General features: G+C 60.9%; 1 protein-coding gene across 1 annotated transcript in view; it reads left to right on the top strand.

The window, feature by feature from the left end:
- The first annotated feature begins 417 nt into the window (after positions 1–417).
- The window catches only part of TRIOBP (TRIO and F-actin binding protein), a 58,360-nt gene continuing 40,045 nt past the window's right edge, over positions 418–18,732 (top strand). The window contains exons 1-6 of the mRNA XM_055143620.1: positions 418–500; positions 888–1,093; positions 2,868–3,028; positions 10,482–10,621; positions 12,350–12,539; positions 14,538–14,706. Of these exons, the coding sequence (XP_054999595.1) occupies positions 2,915–3,028; positions 10,482–10,621; positions 12,350–12,539; positions 14,538–14,706 (613 nt within the window). The 5' untranslated portion in view covers positions 418–500; positions 888–1,093; positions 2,868–2,914. The remainder of the gene's footprint in view (positions 501–887; positions 1,094–2,867; positions 3,029–10,481; positions 10,622–12,349; positions 12,540–14,537; positions 14,707–18,732) is intronic.

The raw sequence follows: 18,732 nt of genomic DNA on the forward strand, positions 1-18,732 counted from the left end.
CCCTCCGTGCTCACGGCTACCATCATTCTCCTTGTTTTACGCGTAAGAAAACCGCGGCCTGGCGAGGATATGTCTCTAGCGCTCTCAGTTAAGTCACTAGCTCAAGGTTTGGGGTTAAGCCACCCTCGGGGATTCCTCAAGGAAAACTAGATCCCTAGGAGCCAGACCCGTCCGTGCCACCTCCCTGCAGAAACCCCGGGGACGCGGACCCCGCGGAGGGATGCTGGTGGTACCCAGCTCCCGGAGCAGAACGGGCAGTGGATCCCGCGCTCGGAGGCATCCGGTCACCGCCCGCCTCTGCCCCGCCCCTTGTCCTCAATTGTCCAATCGCTCGGCGCTCATGCAAATGAGGCGCCCGGAACGGGCCTATGCGGGCGCGGCGGGGGCGTGGCCTTCGTCTCACTCTGGGTCCGTGTTCTGATTCATTGTTAAAATAAAAAGGCTATGACCCCCGCGCTCCGCACCCCGCCACCCCCCGGTGCGTGGAAACCTGAGCCCAGGTGAGGACTGGCTGGGGCAGGCGGTGGAGAGGAGGCTGGGGGGAGAAGAGGAGACGGCGACGGATCTGGGAGGGATTGGCCGCCTGCTGGACAGGTCCAGGGGTCCGTCCCCGGGTGGGGCATGCCGGTCCGCTGCCGGCTTCCCACGATCGCCACGCTCAGACCCACGGCTCAAGTGCCTTTTCGAGAAGAAATCTGCCTTTTGGTTGGGGGGAAGTGGGAGCACTGGGGAGGGGGGGCACGTGGAGTAGACCCTCTCAGCAGCTCCCAGGGAAACCATCGCCTTCTTGCGGATGAGGGCGTCTTGGGGATGATGTTTTTTTTGTATCTGGATCCGGAAAGAACCGCCCAGGTGGGATGGGATGAATGCGCGCCCCCTTCCCCAAGGAGCAGGTAACGGCGCAGGGAGATGACATCAGAGACCCCCGAGCCACCAAGTGTGACCCCACCGCGACCACCGTGTGGGCGGAGGCCGGAAGAAACTGCCCTGGCTTCCCCCGGGGAGAATGTGAGATACTCCAGTGCTCAGCTGAGGCTGGCGACCAAGATCCATCCCCTCAGCATCCTCTGAGACGCTCTGAAGGAAACTCCAGGTGAGGACTGGTGGAGGGGGGCGAGGCGCGGGTCAGTTTAAGGTGTGTGAGTCCAGGGCTGCGTACCACACTGCAGCCTCTTGTGGGGTGCTGTGTCAGCAAGAAGGTTCTTTTTTTTTTCTTTTTCTTTTTTCCCTTTTTGGGTCATACCCGGCGATGCTCAGGGGTTACTCCTGGCTCTGCACCCAGGATTACCCCTGGCGGTGTTCAGGGTACTATGTGGGATGCTGGGAATCGAACCCGGGTAGGCTGCATGCAAGGCAAATGCCCTACACGCTGTGCTGTGACTCCAGCCCCCTCAGGTCGTTTTGCTGCCCCCGGCCCTCCAAGTCCCTGAGGTGTGAGGGAAGGATGGAGAGGGGCCTCAGTGGGAGAGAGCACGGGCTTTCTCTTCAGCCGGGCTCAGCCCCAGGGATCCTGGTCTGCCCCCCTTGTCCACTACCTCTGACCTCACTCCCAGTGTTTTTGTCCCAGTGGCCCCAGTGCCCTTCCTTGCCCCCTCCTGAGGGACACAGACCTGAATTTGAACCCAGCTCAGCCTCAGGTAGCTTGAGCAAGTGATGGGCACTCGGTGACCTGAGATGGCTTATGTGAAATGGGCGAGAATTTTATGGACAGTCCAGGAGCAGAAGTTCTCTGTGGGTTTCTGCTTTTAGACCACGCCCGGCACTGCTCAGGGGTTACTCCAGGCTCTGCGCGCAGGAATTACTCCTGGCAGTGCTTGGGGGACTCTATGGGATGCCGGGGATCGAACCTGGGTCGGCTGCATGCAAGGCAAATGCCCTACGCACTGGACTATTGCTCCAGCCCCAGGAAACTGATTTTATTTTATTTTATTTTTTATTTTATTTTTTTTGCTTTTTGGGTCACACCCAGCAGCGCACAGGGGTTACTCCTGGCTCTGCACTCAGGAATTACTCCTGACAGTGCTGGGGGACCATATGGGATGCTGGGAATCGAATCCGGGTCAGCCGCGTGCAAGGCAAACGCCCTACCCGCTGTGCTATCGCTCCAGCCCCAGGGAACTGATTTTAAACGCCCACCCAAACCTCCACCGCGGAATTCTGAGTGGGCATCCCTGTGGTTACCCCCAGGCAGGGAACTGGCCTTATGCATTTTGCAAGCAGTCAAGTTGATTCAGAATCCCCTTAGCAGCTTCTCTTTGCGGGGGGGGGGGTTCATTTTGGGTCACCCCTGGTGGTGTTCAGGGCTTCCTCCTGGCTCTCCTGACGGGCTCAGGGGACCCTCTGCAGCGATGAGGATTGAACCCAGGCCAGCCCCATGCAAGGCAGGTGCCCGGCCTGCTATCCCCTCCCTCCAGCCCTGCAGCAACGGTAGCACTGTCATCCCATTGTTCATCGATTTGCTCGAGCGGGCACCAGTAACGTCTCCATGGTGAGACTTGTTGTTACTGTGTTTGGCATATCGAATACACCTCGGGGAGCTTGCCAGGCTCTGCCGTGCGGGCAGGATACTCTCGGTAGCTTGCCGGGCTCTCCGAGAGGGGCGGAGGAATCAAACCTGGGCCGGCCGCGTGCCGGGCAGAAGCCCTCCCCACTCAGCTCCTGTAGCAAGAACTCCTAGAAAGCACCAGGGAAATGTTCAATGCTGTGCGTGGCGTTGGGCGCCGTGCGGGAGCGTTTGCGAGTGACTGGATAGACAGGTGACCAAGCTGACAGCCAGGCTCCCTGGCCCCCCGTCTGTCTGGGGGCGAGCGGGGGCTGGGGTGCGGGTGGGCGCCAGCCAGCCCTCGCCCTGCTCCCCTTCCTCCCAGGCCCCGCCATCAGGTCACAGAAGCTGCCGGAGCCTGACCCAGCCGGCATGGAGCGGGGGGCTGTGCGCGCGCCCTGTGAACACGCCGGGGTCGGAGCACTCGCCCAGGGCTGCTGCGGGGATCGGAAGCTCCCGGAGGAGGCGCGCGGAGCCAGGAACCAGGTAGGTGGGCTTCCGAGAGCGGTTGGGGGTCTCGGGATGGGGGGTTTGGACTGGAGGTTTGGACTGGAGCCCAGATACCTCGCACTGGAACCTGGGCTGACCCTCAGTATCCCCATCTGGACAGTGAGGTGGTCGAACCATCCGGCATTTTCCTCTCTCTTGGTTTTATAGTCCCCCACCGCAGCCTCCCCCGACACACACACACACACACACACACACTCACACACACACACTCACACACACACACACACACTCACACACACACTCACACACACACACACTCACTCACACACACACACACACTCACATGTAATCCATGACTTAGCTTTTTTGTTTCTGCGCTGTTTGGGGGGCCACACTGGGGGTGCTGACTCCTGGCTCTGTGCTCAGGGATCACTCCTGAGGATGCTCAGGGGACCCGATGGGATGCCAGGGATCGAATCTTAGTTGGCAGCGTGCAAGGAAGGCTCCCTGCCCACTGAAACTGTCTCCGCGGCCCTGTCTCATTGCTTTTAATTTTATTCATTTCTTTATTTTGGTCATGGGGCCACACCCAACAGTGCTCAGGGTTTCCTTCTGGCTCGTGTGCTCAGGGATCACTCCTGGCAGGCTTGGGGGACCAGATGGGATGCTGGGGAGCGAATTCAGGTCGGCTGCGTGCAAGGCAACGGCCCCACCCACTGTACTATTGCTCCTACCCTGCTCGTTGCTTTCCTTGGGGGGCCCTCACTTGGCAGTGCTCTGGGGTTATACTATATCGGATATGGGGGATCGAACCCGGGTCAGCTGCATGCAAAAGAAATGCTCCACTCTATTGTCCAATGGCTCTAGCCCTGTTTACTACTTTTTTAAAAACCCCTTCTCTTTGGAGAGAGTGCAATGGGCTGAGTGCAGGCTTTGCATGCGAGAAGCCTGGGTCCCAGCACCTGGAGCCCAGTCGCGGCTCACAAACGGTCCCCTGAGCACTGTGAGGAAGCAAGTCCTGAGCACAGAACCTGGAGTAGCCTGAGAACCTCTGGATATGGCCCCACCTCCCCCCAAAATTAACATGCTTTCTAATTTAGGGTTGCACACGAGGACACATCTAGCTCAGGGGACTCTGATTCAAACCCAAGTCCACAACAGGAACTCAGTTCACTGAGCGCCCGCCCCGGCCAGCACCATCTTTTCACTTACAGTCAAGCAAAGCTTTACGTAACGGCCACAAATGGGAATCAGCTCAGATCCCCGATACAGAAGTAATTTAATTTTGGGGGGGTCACACCCGCCGATGATCAGGGGTTACCCTGGGGCTCTGCACTCAGGAATCACTCCTGGCAGTGCTCAGGGGACCCTATGGGATGCTCGGAATCGAACCCGGGTTGGCTGCATTTAAATGCCCTCTCCCCTACTCCCTCCCCTCCCATACAGAAGTTTCCAGAGAAAAGAGGACTGGAGCAATGGTACAGTGGGTAGGGCGCTTGTCTCGCACCTGGCTCTGCACTCAGGAATTACTCCTGGCGGTGCTCAGGGGACCATATGGGATGCTGGGAATCAAACCTGGGTCGGCCACGTGTAAGGCAAACGCCCTACCCGCTGACCCATAACCTCTGGACCCAGGCAGGCCCGAGTTCCGCCCTTGTTTGCTGTCTGTCTGCTCTGCAAGCTGGCTCACTGGCCCTCTGTCCCCCGGGGAAGACCTCTCACCTGGGCCGTCTGCCCTGCCCTGCTCTGCCCTGCATTGGGCAAAGCGAGTGCACCTGTTTCCTCTCTTCCTCGGGACGGTTCCCTCCGCGCTGCTTTCCTACTCGCCCCCGTCAGTTACAGCTTTCCTGGGCTCATCCCGGAGGCCAGGGCGCAGGTGCTGACAGACCCCGGAGTCCGGGCAAATGACGTTCTTGTAATGGTGGCGAACTGTGTACCACACTGAGCCCTGTTGCTGTCTGGCTGAGACCTTGAGCCACCTTACCTGTTCATACCCCCTGGACAGCGGGTGGCCTGGGGGTGACAGGGGAGGGGCATTCTGCTAGGGGCTGGGGAAACAGTGATGAATAGAGACACGGGCCCAGGATTATGGGCCAATGGCAGAGCATGGTTCCGTCCCCAGCCCTGCACACATACAGTCTCACATTACACACAGTCCCTGGTTCATGGGACCCAGAGTCTAGCCGGGGACGGAGATGAAAAGGTGAATGATGCAGGGCCACAAGGACAGTGTAAGGGTCACGGCCCTCGCCTGGCATGCAGCTGACCCTGGTGTGATCCCTGGCTCCACATATGATTCCAGGAGTGGATCTTGGGCACTGAGCCAGGAGTAACCCCTGAGCCTTGTTGGGGATGACCCAACCGACACCTCCCCCCAAAAATGAAAGAAACCAATAGTGCAAATGATGATTTAGTCATATATGTGGGAGTGTCGGAAGGGAGCAGCAGGTGGTAAGGCATCAGGGATGTAGCTTGAAATCTGATTGGCTGGGGCTTTGGGAGGAGGTGAGGAAGGGAACAGCTGGGCAGAGGCCCTGTGGCAAGGGAACAGGTGTGTGTGCAAAGGCCCTGCAGCAGAAAGGAGGCAGCAGCTTGACTGGAGAAAGGCAAGAGAGGTGGAAAAACATGGAGTGTGGGGAGGGGGCTCTCCTGGCCTTTTGGGGGTCTATGGGAATTCTAAGAACTTCAGGCATACCCCCGCCCGCCCAGAGGCACCAGGAGCACCTGAAGATGGGTGCTGGGGATGGAACCAGGACATTACACATCAAGGCAATCACCTCCTGCCCCACCAACAATTTTACTATCGATACTGGGGTGCAATCCAGGTCACGTGCGTGCAAGGCAAACAGCATCCCAGTGTACGAGCCTCCTGCCCTCGGATGCTGGGGATGGGGCCTATTTTTCACGTTCTTGGGCTTAAAAGTGTTTAGAGGCGCGTTTTGATTTTCACATGGTTTTAACACACTCAGTAGATTCTGGGGGGTCCGGGGAGATGCAGAGATTTTAGAGAACACAGAGTGGAGGTGGGGGGTGCATCAGGGTGGGTTCACTCCTCCTGCCTCTGCACTCAGGCAGCACTCCTCACAGTGCTCAGGAATCTTTTGGGATGCCGGTAATGAAACCTGAGTCCAACACTTGCAAGACGAGCACCTCATCCACTTTACTATATCTCCAGTGCCTTTGTACAGGAAATTTTGAATTTATTATTCATATTACAGCCTAGTTCTCCCTCTCGGAGAACCTGGCAAGCTACCGAGAGCTTCCTGCCCGCACGGGAGAGCCTGGCAAGCTCCCCGTGGTGTACTCATATGCCAAAACCAGTAACAGTGATGGGTCTCGGGGCTGGAGCAATAGTACAGCGGGTAGGGCATTGGGCATTTGCCTTGCACACGGCCGACCTGGGTTCAATTCCCAGCATCCCATATGGTCCTCTGAGCACCGCCAGGGGTGATTCCTGAGTGCAGAACCAGGAGTAACCCCTGTGCATTGCCAGGGGTGACCCAAAAAGCAAAAAAAAAAAAAACAAAAGCAACAACAACAAAAAATGATGGGTCTCTTGGGGCTGAAGAGATAGCACAGTGGGTAGGGCGTTTGCCTTGCATGCGGCCGACCCGGGTTCGAGTCCCAGCATCCCATATGGTCCCCTGAGCACAGCCAGGGGTAATTCCTGAGTGCAGAGCCAGGAGTAACCCCTGTGCATCGCCAGGTGTGACCCAAAAAGCAAAAAAAAAAAAAAAAAATGATGGGTCTCATTCTCCTGACCCTGAAAGAGCCTCCAATGAGGCACCTTTAGGAAGGACGAGTAAAGAGAGGCTGCTAAAATCTCAGGGCTAGGATGAATGGAGACATTACTGGGCCCGCTCGAGCAAATCGACAATCTGGGGACACATGGGGTGCTGATGATTGGAGCCCGGTTGTTCACGTGCCAGGCGAGTGCTGTTCTATCACTGCTTAGCTCCCACCTCCCAAGTTTTGAAGCTGGGAGGCAGATTCATATTTTAATTTGCCCCGACTGGGACCAAGAGTGGGGTGCAGAGGATGCTTAGATTGGGGGACCCAGTGATGAAACTGGTGCGATTTCTCCGACGGGGGGTTGACAGCGGCTTGGAGAGGGGGCAAGTGGGCACATGGGAGAGCTAAGGAAGAGGACTGTGCCATTGGGTGACGGAGTGTGGGGGTGGGGGAACACGCCTGCTGAGACCCGCTGTTTCCTGAAGATGAGAGGTGGGGACAGGGACTGGGGGCGAGTGGGTGGGCTCTGTGGGGCTCACACTGCACTGACTTCACAGATCTTAGGTTTTTTATTTTTTTTAATTTTTTGGCTTTTGGGGGCCACACCCGGGAATGCTCAGGGACTACTCCTGGCTCTGCGCTCAGGAATTACTCCTGGCGGTGCTCAGGGGGCCCTATGGGATGCCGGAGATCGAACCCGGTCAGCCGCATGCAAGGCAAATGCCCTCCCCACTGTACTATCTCTCCAGCCCCTCCTCAGATCTTAAGGGTCCCGGGGTGGTCCCGGGGTGGTCTTCAGGTTCTGGCGCTGCTGGGGGGCCTTGCTCACGGGGCAATAGATTCAGATGTGTGCAGGGAAGAACGTGACCCCGAGGGAGGGCCCAGCCTGTCGTTGGGATGGAGCCCGGCTCTGGGCCTGAGGAAGGACCTCCCGGAGGCGCGGGCCTCCCGCGTGGAGGGACTGTGCTAGGTTGCTGAGGCACCTCCTGGCCCACGGGCTGGTTCTTATTATTGCTTGCTTGGGAGCCACAGCCAGAGGTGCTCAGGGTTTACTCCTGGCTCTGCGTTCAGGGGTCACTCCTGGCAGGGACTGGGCACCATATGGGGTCAGCCGTGTGCAAGGCAAGGGCCCAGTCTGCTGTGCCGTCGCTCTGGACAAGGCCCAGTTCTGTCATCTTCACTTGCGCGGGTCATTCAGCAATGCCCCAGGTGCGCGCGCGCGCGTGTGCACGTGCACGCGCCTGTCTGGCTGCGTGTGTGCGCGTGCACGGACCCGTGTGAGTACGCGCATGCCTGCCTGCTGCTTACGTGTGTGTGTGCGCGTGCCTACCTGCCTGGCTGCAGACGTGTGCGTGCCTGTGTGCCTGTGCGCGCGTGCCTGTGTGCCCGCTGCGTGTGTGTGCGCGTGCCTGTGTGCGTAAGCGTGCCTACATACCTGGCTGCAGACGTGTGCGTGCCTGTGTGCCCGCTGCGTGTGCGTGCGCGTGCCTGTGTGCCCGCTGCGTGCGTGTGCGTGCATGGACCCGTGTGAGTACTCGCATGCCTGCCTGCTGCTTACGTGTGTGCGTGCACGTGCCTACCTACCTGTCTGCAGACATGTGCGTGCCTGTGTGCCCGCTGCGTGTGTGTGCCCGCTGCGTGCGTGTGCGTGCCTGTGTGCGTGCGCGTACATGTGCCCGCTGTGCCACACCCCCACTCCAGCGAGGCTGACCTAGTAATTATGCAGAAATGCCTTTGGGAGTTCGCTGGGTCCCTGGATGGACTCTGGGTCTGTTAGTTGCCCACTGGCTGGGGTGGGGGAGGGGTTGTCCCTGGAAATAAGGCCACCTTGACCGGTCAGGGCCAGGTTGGGTGGAGGTGGGCGGACAGGTGGAAGGGTCCTGCTGTGACCAGCCAGGCTCCCCCCACGATTGGGTTTTTCTTTTTTTTTTTTTTGCTTTTTGGGTCACACCCGGCGATGCACAGGGCTTACTCCTGGCTCAGAACCCTCAATCACGTTGTGTCCTCCGACATACATGGGTAGGGCGTTGGCCTTGCACGCGGCCCACCCGGGTTCGATTCCCAGCATCCCATATGGTCCCCTGAGCACCGCCAGGAGTAATTCCTGAGTGTAGAGCCAGGGTTCTGAGCCCATCGCAGGCGACTGGCAGGTTCATTATTCTTTTTTTTTTTTTTTTTTTGGGTCACACCCAGCGATGCACAGGGGTTACTCCTGGTTCTGCACTCAGGAATTACCCCTGGCGGTGCTTAGGGGACCCTATGGGATGCTGGGGATCGAACCCGGGTCGGCCGCGGGCAAGGCAAACGGCCTCTCCGCTGTGCTATTGCTCCAGCCCTGGCAGGTTCATTATTCACGAGACTTCGGAGGTGGGAGATGGCGGTGAAGCCCTTCACGGGCGTCCTGGGGTCCCCGCGGGCCGTAGGCGGCCGCTCCGCCAGCCCCGCCTGGTAGATGAGAAAACCAGCAGGCCCTGTCGGGGGAGGGGGCGCTGAGGTCAGCCAGCGGGGAGGTGCGGCCCCTGCTCTCCCCCGACAGGAAACCAGAGGCAGGAAGGCTGGGAGGCAAGGGGGGGCCGGGGGCAGCCGGGACCCCTGGGCCGGCCAGCGCGCAGCGCCCTCGTTCGCGCCGCGAGGTCCCCAGGCCCGGCCAAGGTTCCAGGCGCGCGGAGGATCTGACACCTCCTGCCGCGGGCGCTGATCGGAATCTGGTTCAGGGCAGGGGGCGAAACTGAACCCCGCAGGCCTAGGCCGGCCGGGGGTGGGGGCGGGCGGGCGCCCCAGGGCCCCTGCTGGGCGCGGCCGCGACCCATTCGGGGTGGCCCGGGAGCCCAGAGTCGGTGCCAGGGGCCGGGGGCAGGGGCCGGCCGCGCCTGGGCTCTGGGTCCCGGGGTCCCGGCCCCGCCCCCCGGCCCGCGCTCAGGTGAGCCCGGCGGTCCGGATCGGGTTCCGCGGTTTCATGTCCCGCATTGTTCTTGGCCAGCCCGGCTTATGAAACAGTAATGAGGGGCCCCGCGCTCCCCGCGCTCCCTCTAAGGTTTCCGCTGCCTCGGGCGCCGCCGCTGCGGCCGAGTTGGGACCTGGGAGGGTGGCCCTGTGGGGGCTGGAGCCGCAGCCCCCCGGGAAGAGGGCGCTGACAGCCACCCGCCGCCGCCGCCGCCGCCGCCGCCGGAGCCGCAGCCCAGGTAACCCGAGAGGAGCCCCGGGGTGGGGAGAGTAGGGGGGCCGTTCCCCCTGGGTGAGCCGCAGGAACCAACCCCCGCCCGGGGCCGTGCCAGGGCCCAGAGCCGGGAGCCGGGAGCGGGAGCAGGGAGTGTGCCAAGGCCCGCCCCCCCACCTCACCCCGACCTCGGCGCCCAGAAGCCCCCCCCCCATGCCCCGCAACTGTCTCCTTTCCCCCCAAGATTATAATTTTCGCCCCGGCCACCCTCCCAGGCCGCGGCTTCTTCCTCCCTCCTTCTCCTCCGCTCCGGGGCCACAGCAGACCCCTGGGGGGTCTTTTCCTCAAGTGCTCACCCCAAGGACACACATGCGCGCGTGCACATACATGCATATGTGCACATGCATATATGCACACACGTACACACACACACACACACACACACGGTGCATGCCTATACCTTGGCCAGCCCCCAGCACGGGTCCCCAGGGGTGTCCCGGAGGAGAGATGCCTGGAGCCTCAGGGCGGTGGGGGAGGGGCTGGGGAGGGCGGGAGCCCCCACGTGGGCCCGAGCTGCCTCCTGTCTCCTCTCTGCACCAGGAGCCCAGGAGCCCGCCGAGGCCCGAGGTGCCGTACTGCGACCTGCCCAGCTGGCCGCCTGCGTCTGCGCCCCCGGCGGGGGCCACCACCTCCGGCCGCCCGGCTCCAGCAGGCCCGGGCCCCTGCTCAGGCCCCGAGAGGTGGGTAGCACCGGGCTGGGTTCAGGAGCCGCGCCCCCCCCCCGCCCCCTCCCGCCTGCCCCGGTCCCACCAGGTGGGCGGCATCTGTCTGTGCTGGCACCTGTGGCGGGCTCAGGACGCACATCCTGGGCACAGGCTGGCGTGGGCACGTTCCCAGGCCTGGTGCCCACCTGCACGGGGGGGGGGCATGCCCCCAGCCTGCTTCCCTGCCAAAGGGGCCTGGGGGTCCAGGGGCTCCCGGGAGTGCAGACCTTGCAGGGGTGCCTGGTGCCACAGGGTCCCCAAGCTCCACAGGGAGTGACCCCGGGCACCAGGAAAGGGCTCCACGGACCTCGGGGCCTGCCCCCACCTCGTGCCAGTGCTCGGGGCTCGCTCGCCTCAGACTCGGGGTTCCTGCCTGCCCGCTGGGCTGACCGTCCCGGGGGAGTGGCCGAGAGTCGGGGAAGCCAGGCTCCGGGGTGAAACCTCATCTCCTCTGGGCTCAGCGGGACCGAGGGCAGGGGAGAGGCACGGCCGGGCGCACGCAGCACGCGGGAGCCCCTGAGCACTGAGCCAGGAGCAGGGTCTGCGCCGGCTGGGGGTGGCCCGAGAAGGGGGGTGGGGGAGTGAAAAGGGGCAGAATCCGGTCGGCCCCGCTCTGGGAACGCGGCTGGGTCAGTCTCGCGATCAGACACGCTGTTGGCCCTCAAACCCGGGCCTGCTCTGAGGCCAGCCACGGTCCCACGGTTGGGAGTCTCGAGCACTGTGCTCGGGGTGGGCGGGGGAATATTCCAAACTGGCTTGACCACAGCCATGGTTTTGTCTTGGAGTTACACCCAGCGGTGCTCAGGGCTTACTCCGGGCTCAGTGCTCAGGGATAAAACGCACTGCCCGTTGTACTCTCCAGCCCTAACCGTAGACCTCTTTTTTTTTTTTTTTTTGCAAGGGCATCGCCTTTTGGGGCGTGGGGTTTGACCCGTACCCGGTGGTGCTCCCGGATTGCTGCTGACTGTGCTCAGGGGACCGTATGTGGCACCTTCCCCCTGGGGCCATTTCTCCAGCCCCCCCCAGGCCATCCCCTCGCCTCCTCGGTGGGCCCCGCTGTGGGTCGCTCCGTGTTGGCAGCTCTCTGCCCACCCAGCCTGCAGTCACCCCCTCCCCCGGTCACGCAGCAGCGGGTCCTCTACAGCGGCCTCCCTTGGCATCCAGGCTGGCAGTGCCATCTCCGCACCTGGAGCCTGCCTTTCCTGTATAGCGCCCCCCGCCCCCCAAAGCTCAGCGCAATCCTGTCTTCTTTTGGGGTCTGTCACACAGCCCTGCGCTTTCCTCACTCTGCGACCTTGGCCCAGTTCCTGGAGGGCTCTGGGCCTCAGTTTTCTCCTCTGTAAAATGGGAACCTTATCTTGCCTATCAAAGCGAGGTTTGGAGAGATAGACCCTCCACGCCCCTCGCAAGCACATTCCCGTTGTGTCACTACCCAGAGAGACGGATGTGTGTGTGTGTGTGTGTGTGTGTGTGTGTGTGTGGCGGGGGGGTGGTATGACTCCTTAATTCTCGTGAGCTTGGGGGTCATACCCAGTAATGCACAGGGATTACTCCTGGCGGTGCTCGGGGGACCCTATGGGATGCCGGGGATCAATCTCGGGTCAGCTGTGTGCCAGGCAAACACCCTCCCCGCCGTGCTACCGCTCCGGCCCCGATTCTCATAACTTTAGAGGAGAAATGTCACGGGTCTGTCTCCTGTCTTAGGGACCCGTTGGCCGAGTGCCCCAGCGCCTCCGGGAGCAGAAGCTGGGACCCCGAGTCTGTGCCCTATCTGGAGGGCCCGGCCCCAGCCCCGGGGGACAGCTGGGACCAGGACGAGGACAGTGACTCCACGACCAGCTCCGGCTCTGACGGCGGCGACGCCCCCGATGGTACCCGCAGCCCCTTCTCTGCGGTGAGTCGGGGCAGGAGGTGGGCATGGGGGCTGCTGACCCCCCGGTGCCAGCCCTGGGGTCTCCCTCACACTTCCGGCCCAGGGTGAGTCTCTCTCCACCAGGATCAGGGCCGGGGGCTTAAGGGTCCGAGGAGGGGTTGGAGCAATAGTACAGGCGCTGAAGCTGGGGACGGCACTTACCTGGCATGCAGCCCACCCGGCCCCCCATCTGGTCCCCTGAGCCTGCCAGGAGTGAGTCCTGAGTGCAGAGCTGGGAGTCAGCCCTGAGCACCACCGGGTGTGGCCCAGATGCCAGGAAAAAGCAGAGAGAGACTGTGGAGGTCACGCCGGTGCTTGGAGTCACCTGGACGCCGAGGCTCAGGGTCTGGGCAGGGCTGACCCGGGTGCTGCGGCTCGACTGGAAACATGGAGAAGTTAACATTGGTGGGAGCTCCGCGAGCCTCACGGGGCTTGAGCAGGGCGAGGAGGAGGGTTGGGGCAGGACGGCTGCATGCGGGGCCAGAGCCTAACCCCCAGGCTGTCTCTCCAGCCACCCGCCTCTGGAGCCAGACCTTTCTTCTTCTGGTTTTGGATTTGGGGCCACACCCAGCGGAGCTTGGACTTATTCTAGGCTCTGCACCCCAGGGTCCCTCCTGGTGAGGCCCGGAGGACAATACGGAGTGCCAGGCATTGAACGTGGGTCAGCTGCGTGCCAAGCAAGCCCCCTCCCTGCTGTACTTGTCCTCTTGCCGCTTTCAAATCTGAAGATAGTCCAGCGGGGAGGGCGTTTGCCTTGCACACGGCCAGCCCCAGGTTCGATCCCGGCATCCCATAGGGTCCCCTGAGCACCACCAGGAGTAATTTCTGAGTACAGAGCCAGGAGTAAGCCTGGAGCATTGCAGGGTGTATCCCCAAACTTAAGAAATAAGTCAGAAGGGGCTGGAGCGGGTTTGCAAGCGGCCAACCTGGGTTCGATTCCCAGCATCCCATAGGGTCCCCTGAGCACCGCCAGGAGTAACTCCTGAGTGCAAAGCCAGGAGGTAACCCTGTGCATTGCCGGGTGTGACCCCAAAAAATGCAAAAAAAAAAAAAAAGCAAGGTGGGAGATAGTGCAACGCCTGAGGAATGTGCCCGCACGCAGCTGAGGCCAGGACCCTGGTTCCAATCCCAGCATTTGAGCACGGCAGAGGGCGCCCTGAGCATGCTGGGTGTGGCCCCTGGCACAGTGCTCAAAGAGAAGGAAAAGTAACGACTGTCTCTGGATCCAGTGTGTGTGCGTGTGTGTGTGTGTGTGTGTGTGTGTGTGTGTGTTGGGGGGCGGGTGGTCCTATGTTAGGACCCCTTGGATTGAAAGAAGCCAGTTCCTTCTCCGGGTGGGCTGAAAATAATCCCACCTAGCACTGGCCTCAAGCCAAGTACTGGGTACACAGTGGTGCTATTTCTTCTTAAAAATTTTTACTTATACGGGAGCCAAGCGATAATACAGCGGGGAGGGCGTTTACCTTGCACGTGGCTGACCCAGGTTCAATCCCCGGCTTCCCATAGGGTCCCCAAGCACCGCCAGGAGGAATTCCTGAGTGCAGAGCCAGGAGGAACCCCCCTGTACATCGCTGGGTGTGACCCAAAAAGAAAAAAAATATTTTTAAAATTTATTATTATTATTTTGGCTTTTTGGGTCTCACCTTGTGATGCTCAGGGGTTTCTCCTGGCTGTGCTCAGGAACTACTCCTGACGGCCTTGGGGGCCCCTAAGGGATGCCAGGGGTCGAACCCGGGCCAGAGGCATGCACGACACATGCCCTCTCTGTTGCACTTTTTCCTTGTTGTTTCGTTATTCTGGACACATCAGGGTGCTCAGCGATGTCCGGCGGTGCTGGGCACTGACCCTGGGTCTCTCTTGCCTGCCAGCAGCTGCATTTCCCCGTCGAGCCCTTCCCCTTCCTCCCATCCCTCCGGTGTGGGCAGCTCAGGTGCCGGGCCCTGTCCCCTCTTTCGAAACGTGGGTCCTCCCTCTCCCCAGGACGGGGACCCAGCCGAGCGGCAGCAGGAGAGGCGCGGCTGCGGGCATCTCCCCACCATGATCCCGCGGAAGCCACAGGAGGGACTCCGAGCAGACAGTGCTCGCGCAGCTGCTGTGCTAGCCCGGTCCCCCGGGGGAGAGGACGCCGCCGCCGGCCAGAGGAAGGAGGGTGAGTCCACGGGCCCCGGGGGCGGTGATGGCCAGTGCTCCTCCTCCTGGCGGCTTGAGTCCTGACCTTTGTCACAGCGTCTAGTGCCTTTGCGGTGGTGTGGTGCCTCAGCTAAGCCAGGGGAACGTCGCTCAGAAATAGGGCACTTGAGGCGCCAGAGCGATAGCACAGCGGGGAGGGCGTTTGCTTTGCACGTGGCCGACCCAGGTTCGATCCCCGACATCCCATAGAGCGCCCCCCCTCCTGAGCACCGCCAGGAGTGATTCCTGAGTGCAGAGCCAAGAGGAACCCCTGAGCCTCGCTGGGTGTGACCCAAGAAATCCAAAAAGAAAAAAAAGAAATAGGGCGCTTGGAGCCGGAGTGGTAGGACAGCCGGAAGGACGCCTGCTCGCTCGCGGCTGACCTGGGCTCAATCCTCAGCACCCCACAGGAAGCACAGAATCAGGAGTAAGTCCTGAGCACTGCCAGGTGTGACGCACCCACCCCCGCCACGCCCGAGAGAAAGAACTAGAGCACTTGCCTCGCGTGGGTGAGTCCTGGGTAAGCCCGAGCGCTGCCCAAACAAAGCAAAACACAGCCAAGGAATTCAGGTTGCAGGTGACAGACTGGCTGGTGGACCCAGGGAGATGGTGCAACGGGAGGCACTGCCTTGCATGTGGCTGACACTGGTTGGGTGGCACACAGGCTCCCGGGACAACCCCCAGAGCCTGGCCCCGAGCAGAGCGCCAGGAGTAAGCCCTGAGCTCCGCTGGGCATGGCCCAAAATAAGGAAAAAAAGAGAGGGCCGGGGTGACAGGACAGCAGAGAGGGCGTCTGCCTCGAACAGGGATGACCCGGGTTCTACCCCCAGCATCCCATATGGTCCCCAAGCACCGCCAGAAGTGACTCCTGAGTGCAGAGCCGAGAGTAACCCTGAGCATCACTGGGTGCGACACAAAAAGCAAAAAAAAAAAAAAAAGAGCCTGGGGCTAGAGTGATAGTAGAGCGTTTGTCTTGCATGTGACCAACCCAGGTTCAATCTGGCATTTTCATATGGTCCCCTGAGGACCACCATGCAGAGCCAGGAGTAACCCCTGAGCATCACTGGGTGTGACCCCAAAAAAAGCAAAAACAAAAAAAAGGAAAGAAAGGAAGAGAGAGAGAGAAAGAAAGAAAGAAAGAAAGAAAGAAAGAAAGAAAGAAAGAAAGATAGATAGAGAAGGAAAGAAAGAAGGAAGGAAAGAAGAAAGAAAGTGAGGGAGGAAGGAAGGAACTGCTGACATAGATGGGATGACCTGGAAGTAAAAAGTCTAAGGGGAGGGGCTGGAGAGATCATACAGCGGTTAAGACACTTGTCTTATTCAAGGCCTGTCTGAATTTGGTCCCTGGCACCCCATACAGTCCCCTGAGCATCACCAGGAGTGGTCCCTATGCCCAGAGCCAGGGGTACGCCCTGAGCACCACCAGGTGTGCCTCATTCCACACACACACAAAGCAGCTAAGAAATGTGGCATCAGGCAGGGCTGGATCCAGGAGCTCTGATGACCACAGGCCTGTGGCTGTCCCCTCTCACAGGAAGTGGCCGCAGCTACCCAAGACCTGTAGCCCAGGGACCCAGCATGGTTCATGTGCCCAGCCTGGCGGTCAGTGGGGGGGCCTGCCCGGCCTCTCCACACCCCAGGACTGAACGTAGGATGTCGGGTGGCGTTGGTCCCAGTCAGAGGCTGCTGGTCGGGTCACATCACGCTGCTGGGTACCGTGACGTGGGTCCTGTAGGGTGTCGCCCCGAAGTGGTGACCTCCATCCCCAGGACAGTGTCGCCCTCCTGCCTTGTCCACACCTGTGTGATGGGGTGTGGTACTGGCCTGGTGGACAGTGGGTGTGGCCCAAAAACAGAAAAAAAATAAACCCAGCCAGGTCTAGGGAGATAGGGAAGTAAGGAAAGTACTTGCCTTGCACGAGGCCGACCCGGGTTCGATCCCCAGCACCCCAGAGGTCCCCTGACCACCACCAGGAGTGACCTCTGATGGCAGCGCCAGCGTCAGCCCTGAGCACCGAAAGTTTGGCTCAGCTACGAAACGGAAGAGAGTTTGGGCTCTTCTGTCTCCGGCCCCTGGGGGCCTGGGGGGCTCTGCGGCGCTCACAGTGCCCAGCTGGGGCAACAGGGAGACCCCAGGCGTGGGGCTGGGGGGCTCCCCCTCGTGCTCACTGCGCAGGGCAGAGTCCCCAGGGATGACGTTCAGTTCCCCCTGCAGGGGAACAAGATACTGTCTCAGCCTCGGCCCTCAGATCACACCTCGATTACACGCACGGAGCAGGGGCAGACTGGCAGTTGGCACCCAGCCCGGCGCAGGGGGCACCCGGGACCCTCCTGGGAGGCTCCTATCCCCTGGCTTCCTGGGCTGGTCCCGGAATGCCAGACAAACCCCAAAGCAGTGGCGAGGTGGGGAAGGGGGAGCTGGCCTGCTGATTCCAGGCGGGAGGGCAGAGGGGTGGAGAGCGGCTCTCCAGGGAAAGCGACTGGGGGCAGGTCTCTCCCGGGGGTGACCCCTGGCACCCCATCCCACCCCCCCAGCACTGTAGGTCTGAGTACCATCAGGTGGGCCCCCCCGGGCAACCAATGCAAATAAAGGAGTAAAACTCCAGGGGGGCCGGCTGGAGCGACAGCACAGCGGGGAGGGCATTTGCCTTGCACGCGGCCGACCCGGGTTCGATGCCCAGCATCCCATAGGGTCCCCCGAGCACCGGCAGGGGTAAGTCCTGAGTGCAGAGCCAGGAGGAACCCCAGTGCATCACCGGGTGTGACCCCCCCAAAACAAACAAACAAACAAAAACAAAGCAAAGACGCGAGACGGGAGGTGAGTTCAAACTTGCCACAGCAGGGAGGTGAGATGCACGTGTGGGCGCAGGAGGGCGGGAGAGTCGGGTGGCCACAGACGTCCGCACCGTGGACACGGACGGTCCGGCGGGAAGGCGCTGTGCGGGCAGAAAGGCCGAGTGCGGTGCGTCTTCAACCGCTTCTTCCTTTGCTTTTGGGTCACACCCGGCGGTGCTCAGGGCTGACTCCTGGCTCTGTGCTCGGGGATCACCCATGGCAGTGCTTGGGGGCCCAGGTGGGGTGCTGGGGGTTGAACCAGAGTTGGCCATGTGCAAGGCAAGCACCTGAACCCCTGTACAATCTCTCTGGCCCCCAGATTTTTAAAATGCTCTTTATGTTCGTGGGGGGGGGGGCGCACACTCAACGATGCTCAGGGGTTGCTCCTGACAGTGCTCCGAGTCGCGGGGACCAAATGGGATGCCGGAGATCGGACCCGAGTCAGCTGCTGTATGCAAGGCAGGCATTCTCCCTCCATGCGATTGCCGCAGCCCGAGTTTGGTTTTGTGTCGGGCAGTGCTTCTCAGGCTTATTCCTGGCTCTGCACCCAGGGATCACTCCTGGCAGTGCTGGGGGTGGGGCGGTTTGTGGGGTGCCGGGGAATGAATACAAGTTGGCCACGTGCAACCCTTGTACTTATCTCCCTGACCAATGATTTTGTGAGCCCGGCAAGCTACCGAGAGTATCCCGCCCGCACGACAGAGCCTGGCAAGCTCCCTGTGGCGTATTCGATATGCCAAAAACAGTAACAAGTCTCACAACGGAGACGTTACTGGTGCCCGTTCTAGCAAATCAATGAGCAACGGGATGATAGTGACAGTGACAGTTGTTTTGGTGCCACACCCAGCAATGATCAAGGCTTAGCCCTGGCTTTGTGCTCAAGGCTTACTCCTAAGGGGCTCGGGGAACTATACAGGGTACCGGGGATTGAACCTGGGTCAGCTGAGGGCAAGGCAAGCCCCCTTCCTCCTATACTAGGGTTAATTTTTCTTTTTCTTTTTGGGTCACACCTGGCGATGCTCAGGGGTTCCTTCTGACTCTGCTCTCAGGAATCACTCCTGGCGGTGCTCAGGGGGCCATGGGATGCCAGGGATTGAACCCGGGTCGGCCGTGTGCAAGGCAAACGCCCTCCCCGCTGTGCTATTGCTCCAGCCCCTCATGAGTTTATTTGT

The sequence above is a fragment of the Sorex araneus genome, chromosome 6, assembly GCF_027595985.1.
Source record: "Sorex araneus isolate mSorAra2 chromosome 6, mSorAra2.pri, whole genome shotgun sequence".
In the NCBI taxonomy this organism is placed as follows: Eukaryota; Metazoa; Chordata; class Mammalia; order Eulipotyphla; family Soricidae; genus Sorex; species Sorex araneus.